Source organism: Heliconius melpomene, chromosome 17 (assembly GCF_056956725.1).
Source record: "Heliconius melpomene rosina isolate 202511_hmr_F chromosome 17, ASM5695672v1, whole genome shotgun sequence".
NCBI lineage: Eukaryota > Metazoa > Arthropoda > Insecta > Lepidoptera > Nymphalidae > Heliconius > Heliconius melpomene.
Genome location: NC_140405.1, coordinates 9,529,192 through 9,541,297, shown reverse-complemented (window position 1 = coordinate 9,541,297; position 12,106 = coordinate 9,529,192). Strand labels below are relative to the sequence as shown.

General features: G+C 31.2%; 1 protein-coding gene and 1 long non-coding RNA gene across 3 annotated transcripts; one reads left to right on the top strand and one right to left on the bottom strand.

Moving 5' to 3' along the window:
- The first annotated feature begins 795 nt into the window (after positions 1-795).
- On the top strand, positions 796-6,348 carry LOC146530211 (uncharacterized). Of its 2 annotated transcripts, none has more exons than XR_014878964.1 (2): positions 796-3,360; positions 4,556-6,348. It is a non-coding gene; the product is annotated as an uncharacterized LOC146530211 (long non-coding RNA). The 2 variants fall into 2 exon arrangements; XR_014878963.1 differs by having other exon boundaries at positions 796-3,364.
- Positions 4,633-12,049, bottom strand: LOC146530210 (membrane-associated progesterone receptor component 1-like). Its single transcript, XM_085201171.1, has 3 exons — positions 11,589-12,049; positions 11,176-11,325; positions 4,633-7,774 (listed from the first exon to the last, which is right to left on the bottom strand). Exons 1-3 carry the CDS (start codon positions 11,899-11,901, stop codon positions 7,656-7,658), a joined length of 582 nt encoding a protein of 193 aa, XP_085057297.1. The 5' UTR covers positions 11,902-12,049; the 3' UTR covers positions 4,633-7,655.
- Between the last annotated feature and the right edge of the window lie 57 nt (positions 12,050-12,106).

Genomic DNA, 12,106 nt, shown 5'->3' with positions numbered 1-12,106 from the left:
AGTGGCGGAACTTAACGCCGCGTTTCGCCTCGACACCAAAGCGAAGATATGAAAATATAAATTGAAATAAATGTTACATTTCCTCGAGTGGCGATCGAACCTACAACCAGTCGCGTTTACAGTCTCAACTGGCCTCTCTATCAATACGTCCGCGCATTAAAATGATTAGATAGCCCAAAAGAGTTGTATGAAGAACAGACGAAATGCGAAGTTACGATCTTTTAAGTAATTTAACCTTGATTTTGTGAACGTTGTATTATCGTACATTTGACGTTTGCCTCTACCATTAATCATTATATTATTATATCATAATAAAAAAATGTTTTAAAAAAGACAAATAAATATTTTGTAAGTAAGTATTTCTATAGATAATAATATAGTTTGAGGACAAAAAAATGCTAGTTGCTTTGTTTATAGGTATTGCTTGTTTTTTGTGTTGTTCAATAATATGGTATAGTGTGGTGCTAATTTAAACGACAAGGTCACCCATCAGGAAATAATGTCAATTTGCAACTAGCATTAAGATCTTGTGCTAAGATTCTTAACTTGAAATCATACTGGGAAAATATTCGATTCATTCGGGTAATAATCGAATTTGGGAAATTGGGATAACATACAACCGTAAAATTAATGAATTATTTTAACTTGTTTTTGTGGTTGGTGTTTTTAAAACTCTTTAACGAACAACAATACTTTTATATTATTCCAAAAGTTAAACGTTAAACATTAACTTCATTGGGAATCGAACCTGCATCTTATTTTACTTATAGCTTAGCTTATTTTACTTAGCACTTTGTATCCTGCACATGTTAGTAAAGGCAGAGGGAATCTGGGAACCTAGTGTTAAGACACTCCGTTTCCATTAAGACGCTTCCGTTCTCCACTTTCCACCAAACACTGGCCACACTTATCTACAGCCAGAAATTTTTGAACTTCACCAGATTTCGTCAATATTCTCATTTGACTCTCATAGTAACACGTCATCATTTAAAATACATGTTATTAAGACTTTTATTTTTATCTAGAAATTGGTAAGTTTGAAGTTTGACCCAGCTTAAGTAAATATGATAACGAGGATTTAATTGCAAAAACTGATTATCGTTGTTACACTTACTACTATTTTTTTATAGCAATTAGGTATAACGGATAAGCAATATACAATATACTCATGAAATATTTATTTATTTCCATTTCTTCGCTCTGGTGTCGAGGCAAAGCGCGGCGTTGAGTTCTGCCCCTCAACACGCAATGCCTCCAAAATTGGGCAGAAATTGGGGAATGGAGTACCTTAACACTAGGTTCCCTCTGCCTACTTTGCTGTGTGCGGGATACAGCGTGAAGATGATTTTTTTTATATAATTATTTCGTATACCTACTTGGCTCTAACAAATAATGGCAGACAGAATAAACAAAAATAAGTATAATATGCACTTAATGCGACATTCGTAAGATGTCGCGGGTTCTCACCTCTGACCTCAGTATTGTAGATAGGGCTGATGTAGAGAAATATTGGCCACTGTTGTTTTTTTAATGTTGCATAATTAAAAGTTTAAAACCAAGATAATATACATATTTTTATAATCAGCTCTTAAAAATCTTTATTATGAAGACGATGAAGATTTTTTTTTAATTAAGTAAGTATATGTAAATTTGAGATCATTTGTTACTTTTTGAAAAATTTAAACAATGATAAAAACGTATTGAATTTATGTTTTTTTGCTTTAAAGCTTAACTGCGTAATAGGTATATTTGTAATTGGTGGAAGTAAAACATACGAAATTTTACTTTTAGCGAGATATCAATAGCGTCACAGTAGGTAAGTCTGTACTACTATTATATTCTCTGATGTTGGCACATTTTATCATTAGGTATTGCAGGCTTACAAATTCTAAGAAAATAAAAACAAATAACTATATACTTAAGCAAATATAACTTTCAATGCGCACAGTAGGGTCAACAAATCGTGGCCGCCTTGAAGTTAGATTTTCTACACTTTTCCGCATTGTTAACTCGGGAAGAAAATATTCAAAAACGAAACCTGCGCAGATATCTACAGCTAGCTTCAGGGCGGTCACAACTTGTTGACCATACTGTACTGTGTACAATTTAATGCTTGAAACAATACTATCTATAGGGGAAAGGGGTAAAAGCGGACACGTGGGGCACAACGACCCCACTTAATAAGTAACTACTATATCCACTAGTCGTGTTTTGTTTTCGCTAATAGATAAGTCTTTAGTCCAGTGACCAAATACTCCGTCGATTGTAAGTAGGTACTCCGCACGTTCTGTGCCATAGAAACCTTTTTTCGCCATCTTTTGACATTGCACGGGGTCGTGGGCGGCGGTGATCATCATCAAATGACCCGAACGCTCGTTTGCCTTGTCCTTTTTCCATAAAAAAAAAAAAATTGACATTATGTATTGATACTATTTATTTTATGTATCTACAACTAAGAGGTGCGAGTTCAAATCACGATTCTGCATAGGTAGGTCTACCTACTTATTTAAATATTTCTAATAGTTTTATGAGAAAATTGAAAATTGCTTTTACATCATTTAATATGTAAAAGTAATTTTCAACTTTGTATTTTATTTGTTAACACCATCTGTTTATTTTTAATTAAGATTGTATTCTTACGTTTATTTACTTCAATAAATATTATCTGAAGGCCAGTCGTAGCGCAGGGGCACAAGCATGTTCGCTCGTACTAGCACTAGCTCGTTCTGTTTACCTTACTGCGTGCGGCATACAGCGTGAAGTTGAAAAAAAATTGAAAATGAACATATATTCGTTGTCGAGTTCAATTAAAAATAAATAAATATTTAATAAACTCTAAGCAACAACTTCATTATTAGATAACGGAATTTTATTCTGTATAATTCTAGGATTTGTGTTACAATGTTTGATAACTCCAACGTCAATGATAACAGATAGCAAAATAATCTGCAGTTTCAAGGTCTTTCCAATAATTAAGTCAACAACAATAATTTAATACCTATTAATCAAATGCATATTAAAATGTTTTTACAAATTTGGCGCCATGAGCCCTGACAGTATATAACGCTAAAAATTTCGTTCGCGCGTACCAAACTAAAATAATATCAAATATCAAACGTCACCTGAAGCACAGACAAAATTAGGCTTCCAAGTCAACGCAATCACAACATACGAGGTTTTGCTGTATTTTGTATAAGTCTATAATTGTAGATCATTTCATACAAAATGAGTGCCTTTTCTTCGATTTCCGACTCGAATCTGACTGGTTTTTTAATCTATTGCAATCAATTATTCAAGATTTTACACGTTGAGAGGCAGAACTAACCAGCCAGGGGAACTACCTCACGACTCTGTTATCAAGTAGGTATGCCAGTTTTCCCCTTTTAGCTGTATTTACGAACTTTTGAACGGTGATAAACAATTGTTGATGTAGGTATATAAAATATATATTTTTTAATTTATAGCTTATACGTGACCTTGTGGTCACTAAAAATATTAAAACAAAAAGAAAAGTTTTTAAAATAAACACGATAAAAACACATACCGTCTATATGTTCCCAACGTACTCGGACACAAGATCCACGTAATTACTATAAGTGTCATGTATCACTCAAGAACAACACTACACACTAGATACCTTCTAATCAGGGCTTCCGCCTATAAGCAACTGTGTCCGTTTGACACAATTCCACTGCTTTTACTGTCTTTTTCACCTAAATCTCTACAAATCATTTACATTTGTACGCTAACAATATTGACTTTAACATAAAATTTGAATAAAAACGGGGAAACCAACGTAAAACATGAAAGAGAATATACAATAACGGAATATTATATATTTTTTTAAATGTTATTTAACATTTAGAGTAGAAAAATATATTAGAAAAAGTATAAGATATTAAGGTTTGAGTCCCACTACGTTTAAATGATTATACAGTTTCTTAAATATTTTTCATGTTTTATCATTTCCTCGTTCTGGTAACAAGATGCAGCGCGGGGTTGAGTGCCGCCACGCAACACGCAGTTTTAAATTCGGCGGAAAGTGCAGTGCAGAGAACGGCATGTCTTTACACTAGGTGCCTTCTGATTGTGTAACTATGCCTATAACAGATATCGTAAAGCGTAAAAAATCTTTAGAATTTTTATCGAAAATGGTCATAATAAAACTAATTTTCTTTTTGTCGGAGTAACAGTAATATTTGCAAACACAACAACAATAATTTGATGTTGCTTGAAAATTTTAATAATGAAATAATGAAATTGTTGTGAATGTCTTTCGATATGTAAATTTATTTTGTGTATTGCTATGAACTATGTTTATATAAATAAATCGAAATGGAAACAATACAAGAAATAGAAAGACTGTAAAATATTTAACGTATAATAAAAAAATATATTAGGATTTTTATTTTTAAGATTTACATGTCTCGTAAAAAATTGAGTACTGATTGAGTACTTAACTCAATCAAATTATAATTCAAATTTAAAAAAAATAAGCATACACTTCAAAATGTGTAATTTTTTATTACTATAATATTTTTTATCATTTTTTCAGGCCGCATAGGAACTAAGGATAAAGGACTTAATTCATAAATCCCACAAGCAACAATAAATTGAAATACAACTAAAGAATCAACATTCAACAACTTTATTATGCACATTTCCTAATTCATTATTTTTGTATTTTTTTCTTGCCACAGATAATTAATAATTTACACAATATATATAAACTCACGTTAAGTACCGATCAGGTTATTAAAATACTTGCAAGTTACAATATTCTTGTGAACATGTTCGATAAAGTGAAATAAATGTAAATTTAAGCATAATATATAAAAACTAAAATCTAAACTTGAAAAAAGGTACAAAATTAATTTTATAAAAAAAAACAAGCCATTTAATATGAAATTCCCGCAAAACAATACAACACGCGATAAATGCAAAACATTAACACAACCAACTGGCAGTTGGGTGATAAGTTGATATAATTTCCACAATCCGATCGAACTAGGAATGTGCGATTGTTAATTTCGTCCAAATCCATTTCACAATATCAACCTATTTTGCCATCTCAGTCTTTCAATTCTTAAATCTGCAGAATAAAGAAGGCGATTACGAATGATTGTTGTATGTTTATATGTAATTAAACGAATGAAAAACTAATTAATCGATAGAAATCGATTTTTTGTGCAAGAAAATTATATATTGTTTAGAAATTATAAAAGCACAAACCTCTTAGATAACAAAATCTGTAATATACTGTTTGCTTCTGAATAATTTCGAATTGAAGCGTCTTTGGAAAATAGCTTTAATCAAAATTTTATTTGAACTTATACACTAAAGAAATAGGATTTCGGATAAAAAGCGTCTTGCCTTTGTAAAGCTTTATAAAATATATATTTTTACGTTGCAACCAGATGTAAAAACTTACAAAGGACATTAAATATTTCCAATTAAATGGGTATTTAACCACAAACAACAACAAACCGTCTATAAATGCAGTTGCTAACAACAGTCTAAGCCTAAACTTTAGAAGTTTTAACCTAAAAGTTATTAGCAAAAAAGTACAACCGAATATGTCGATGAAATTAAACAATAACACGTATTCGCCAACTTCAATCATCACAACGATATATATAAATATAGAGATTTTAAAAAAGCCATAGTAAAATTTTGATTTAGGTACAATTGTCACCGAGGCCTCATACACTTAGTTAAGTTTCGTATAAAATATATATATACAATACATACATACAATTTAATTAATTTCATATATATATATATTTAACTTTCCACATTCACTTTACGTATACTGTTAAAATGTAAAAATAATTTTACTAACGATTGTACATAATATATAGCGTTAGCTGGATATTAATATCACATTATAAAACACATATTTATTGTTTCCACATTTTAGTTAGACATTTTAGTAACTGGCCATTAGCTTCTACTGTAAATAAAGCGTTATAAGCCCCGCTGTTCACACTAAACGGCAAATCAAAAACTGTTTTATATATTTTTTTTACTTTTAAAGAAAAGTTATTTAAACAATGTATAATTAACTTTTTTTTAAAGTTATGTAAATTTTAAAAAGTTATATAAATCCCACAGCCGACATGGTTTTGTGTTTGATTCTGATTTTTGACATGATTACAATATTTAAATAATTTTCATTACCCAGTTATAGCGGACAAAGCGCGTCTTAAAGTTCTACGAATCAACACGCAATGTCTCGAAAATTAGATCGAATAATTAGATCAATATTGGAAAATAGACAGCAGAATGTTGTAACACTAGGTCTCCTTTGCCTGAGTTGCGTGAAACTATTAAAATAACTTAAATTTTCACGCATTATAGCCGTAATAACAACAACATGAGATAAGCTAATGCAAAGATTTTTGTTTTAAAAACATTAATGTAAGGGAAACAATTTTTTATCTAATACTAGTAAAAACCAGTTTATATTGGTTATATAAGTCGTATTAAGTACTTAAGTTCTTCGCGGATCACTTGAATTTTACACATTTCAGCAAGGTATTTTTAAAGTTTTAATACCACACTTGGTATATATATAATTTAAAAAAATTGTCTGACTGTCCAAGAGACGCAGGTTCGAGGCTCGCTACGTTTAAATTTTATTTACATTTTCTAAAAATTAAAATAGATAAATCAATGTCAAAGTAGTCCATTTTTAATCATCCTTGGACACAACCTTTTATATAGCGACACCAAATGTCAAATCCTATTTAAGCAGATGTAATAAGTTCTGTGAAGGAATGTTGTTTTCATTTCAGCTACTTAATGCAATTTTCATGTGATATTGCTGCACTAATTCTTAGAAGCTTACCCAGAAGCATTATTTAGAATTGCATATTTACCATTTATTCAAAATTCTAAATGATTTATGAAAAGATTTTGCCATGTGAGTGCTAAACTCAGAGACATTATCTTTTAAATCACATTAAAACTGTTAATATTCACGTCTATGACGTTAATATGTACATATAACTAATTTAATTACAGTTAAATGATAATTGACACCTATAAACATGCAAATGAGGTTAACTATAATTGAAATAATCCAAACAAATCATAAATTTTCTGTAAAATCTTAACAGGATATATTAATAGCACAACCCTTATGAATATATATCATTTTACTATTATTCATATTAAGGGTATTTGTATAAAAAAAACACTTTTAAAGTTGAAGTTTGAGTTGTTGAGTTTTAAACTATGGTACAATTTTTGAGTTACCGTTTGTATCTAAGCAGGACGGAACTTGTGACTTGTGAAATATTTTTTATATGAAGAGCATTTATATTAAGTAACAATACCAGTTTGACCAAACGTAATATAAATATAACATATCAAAACAACATAATTTACATAATTATTTATGTGATTGTATTGCACAAAGTACTTAAAAATGCATTTTATATACGCATAAGACCTTTAAACAATTGTTTAAAAAACATCACAAAGCTAACAAAGGCGTAACGAAATACTACAACAAAAAATAAGTAGGGCACCACTATAATATAGAGACAATACTAAGATTTCCCAACAAAATGAAGAAACATGTGAATATATAAATAATTTAAGTATATTTGTTTGGCCAAGTGGTTCTTGATTAAGAAAAAGTTAAGTTATTATTGTTCCTTCTTGTCGTCGGGACTGGTGGAATTGTCGGTCTCTTCGGGCTCTTCGTCGGAGTAGTTCGTCGGTTCTTCGCCGGGCTTCAGTAGTTTGCCCACAAGATCGTATTTCTCTGAAACATTTATAATCATAATTTATTAAATGGATTGAGTTGGGAGTAGATTTATTATGTTTATAAATTAAATAATAATTATAATATAGTGGCCGTCGTGGCGCATTGTCACAAGCGTGTTACTGGAAACGCGTCAGTCCTGGGTGCGATACCTACTGTGTGGGGGGGGGATGAAATATTTAATATTTTTAAGGTGAAAAGCGCGGCGTTGAGTTCCGCCAATCAACACGCAACGCCTCAACTGCTGTATACGGGGCACAGCTTATTACTTTATACAGTGTATTACTATCAATATTTTCTAAGATATAATTTTAATATGTAAATAGATTTGGCAATACTTTTAGCCGCATCATGGTATTTAGGCAGAGGGAACCTAGTGATTAATTAAAAATATACTTAGCATATTTTCGTCAATTTCAATAACTGCGTGTTTTCAGTTATCTTTATCCATATCTAACCCACAATTATCGTATGTAATTTCAGACAGTTCCTAATTGGTCAATGATCATTTATCTATATATATAAAATCAAAAGGTCACTCACTCATCACGAAATCTCAGAAACTACAAGTGCTAGGAATCTCAAATTTTGCATAGGAGTTATTTATAGGACGTAGGTGCTCGCTAAGACGGGAATTTGTAATATTCGACTTCTAAGGGGTGGTTTTTGGGGTCGAAAGTTTGTATGAAACTTACTACAAATGCTAGGAGTCTCAGATTTTGCATAGACGTCACTAGGACGTAGTCATGGGGACAGAAATTAATAATAACATAGTTCACGCGGGTGAAACCGCGAGCGGGCCGCTAGTTATTTATAACCAAATATTATTTTTAATACTGAGATAAATTAATTTTACACCACCATTAAATTACTCGCATATTTTCAAACATTCGTTAATAACGACTTAATTTCCATACATTTGTATGTTTTAAAACTTAGAATACCAAGAACTTCCACGGTGAACATTAAAAACCACAACTATCCCGCTATTACGGTATTTAATGACAAATTAAGTGGGGCACAAGCTTGGTAGAGACTTCGAGAGTAGAGCAGAGCGCAAGCCTAGAGTCGCCATTAGTGTTCGATTTTCACACATTTTCACACATGCGAATTCACAAATGCGTTATAATACGACTGACAAAATCTATGACAGTTATTATTAAAAGATAAGTTATCTCATAATCTAAATACTAAACTTTTTATTAATTCCAGACGATAATACGCACATGTTAGAAAAAAGGCTAAATTGGAACAAGACTTTTTTTTAATGAAATTAGTAGGTTTAGTAAGAGTCTAAGTAAAGCGTGACACGATAAAAACATAACGTAGGTTACACGTAGGGTGCCGCTTCAAATTCTTCTACATTCAATTTTAAATTCAATCTAAGTAAATTACAACGCTAAAGACTTTCTTTGCTTGAGCACGATAATCTCAGGAACTACTTGTTTTAAATGAAAAAGTATTTTTAAATTTCGTAGTCCATTTATCGATTAAGGTTATAACCTTCTTCGATACATATATTATATCACGCTACGACCAGTAGGCGTGGAGGAACAACGAGAAATGTTGCAAAAACTGGAGAGATGATTGTGGCTGATTGATGCGTGTGGCATACGTACTCTTAGTTATTTCTATATGACCGCGCGGACAGAGCCGCAGGTACACGCTAGTTTTAGTATACTTCCAGTGGTCAAACCAGAAATTAATATCGAACTATAAAATTTCTTATACCCAAAGCAGGTAATATGAAATATTAAATGCGACGGAATATAATACATACATATAAAGTTAAATTTCCTCCGAGGTTTATATAATCGTACGATGTAAGACGCGTCGCGTCGGATCATGCCATCGACCATATCGAGTTTTTATACGCGCAATTTTTTACTGCAACGCCAGCACAGACTGAATTAATTGTATTGTTTTATATATGGAATTGGATACTGCTTAAAACGAATAGCATACGTAATTCTTGAGGCCAGACGTGGCGCAGGGGTGCAGTGTGACTGAAAACGCGCTAGGTCGTAGGTTCGAGTACCACTCGAGGATTTTTTTCTGATGTCGAGGCAAATCGCGGCGATAAGTTCCACCATTCGACACGCAACACGTCCAGAATTCGGCAACAAATAAGGAATGCAGTGTCTTAACATGTGGTTTCTTCTGCCTACTCTACTGTGTGCGGGATACAGCGTAACGCTTTTGTGTTCGTAATGACCTAGTATGAAATATTTAAAATAATTTATATTGAAATATATATGACGCAGGATATTATTAATATGTTTAAAGTAGCAGCTCATGTAGGAAACGCAACAATAAACAAGGATAAATAAATAAATAAAATATAAACTAAACACACCGCACCTTTAGAATTTAGAATAAGGGTGACCTGACTCAAAAATTTGCTATTTGTGTTAATTCAAACAGCTTTAAGTTTTTGATTTATATTGAAATTTACTTTTAACCAATAAATATAATTTTAATATACATAATTACGAATGTCGTTCAAACATATAAAAAGTTAATAAGACTTCTTGTTAACCTACAATCCTAAAATTGGTATGGAACCCTCAGTGGGCGAGTGTGACTAGCCCTTGACCGGTTTTTTTTTAGCTTAACATAAAAGAAATATATTAAAATATATAATATATTAGGTGTCCATGTATATTATTATCATAACATAAATATCAGAAATATCAGAAAAATCATGATTGATGTTGATTTTTTGATATACGAAAATAAATGTTGTTTACTCCATATCTTATCTGGTAATGCAAGAATGCATTCCAAAACATTATTTTAAATTATATATATATATTTTTTATTTTACTTTTTATACAGACTGAGTGAAGTTCTATTATAAATTTGATAGGGGTCATCTAGTAAAAAATATATTTGTTTATAACTTAAGACCATATTGAAGTGAAAATAGCTGACTCTCCCATATAGACTTAAAAGTTAAAACCAATGACCATTGCTTGGTCTGAAAAAAACAGTCTGGTGCTACCACTGTTCCAATGCACAATATTGATGTTTATTTTTACAAATGTACAAAATTATAAATAAATGTGTAGTTTTATACTAACAACATATTTTAGATAAGTATTATTTTCTAAATATATATTTTAAATATATAATTAATAATATATAATTGTATTTTAACACTATTATCACATATAATGTGACCTAGCTATTTTATTAAGAATGATTTGACATTTTTAATTTATTGGATAACACTATGATAACTTAGTTTTTATATTATCATTCATATTTAAAATGAGACAATCACTAACCTAGTATTTTTTATTTTGTAAATTTCATGAATATCCCTATAAACCATTACTAATACTTAAAAATATATTAAATTAAAGCATAATTCATTTAGCATACAAGATAATAATCACCTCTAAATTGTGCTTCCCACTCTTTAACAGATTCCATCTGCATGGAATTGAGGTCACTGAGGTCATCATACTCCTTGTCTGATCTGGTCACTGAAAATGTGGCAAGACCTCTAGATGCATCACTTCCTCCAAATGCCGCATATGGACCACCTAAAATTTTAATAAACTGTAAAATTGTGTTACAATAATTGTTTATATACTTAATTGCATAGAAAAAAAATTACTTGTACTTGATGCATGTAGTACATACTACTACAGCTGTATAAATTATGCAGTCGTAATTGATTTTCTATGTGAGCACATGGACTGCGTTAACAGGTATCGAATTGTTTATGTATGATGCAGTACAATGTCATGAATATATAAATAATGAGTCACAAAAGTCAATGCTATTTATAAAAATATGCACTCACCGGGCCCGTAGAAGCGGCGTCCTCGTGTCACATCGAATATCCACCCATTTACCGCTACCAACACACGACCATCAGATTGGGTCCCGTCGTACTTTCGTAATTCAGCGCATGTCATATCTTTTCGAATTTTAGGAAGTTCAGCCGGTGGCGGTTCTACTGATGTTTTGCCGAATCTACTTTTTATTATTTTGTACACCAACACAACTATAATCACAGTTAATAGCAAATTTATAGGACTGTAGATAATTTCGCTTATGATGCTAGAACTAGGACCCTCTGATTCCACTGATTTAGTCTCAGGTGTCGATTCCATGTTTTAAAATAAAATTATTTAAAAATCAAAACACTGGGGTTTTTATTTATGTGTATAAACTTTATAAAAGCACTTCACCTCTTGAATGATTTTGTCAGGTCTGAAAAATAATCAAGATTCAAGTCCCTGACGTCAGCGCCGTTTTTGATACGACATAAACAATGTTACTAGAATAAAAACCAATCAACATAAACAATGTTATTAG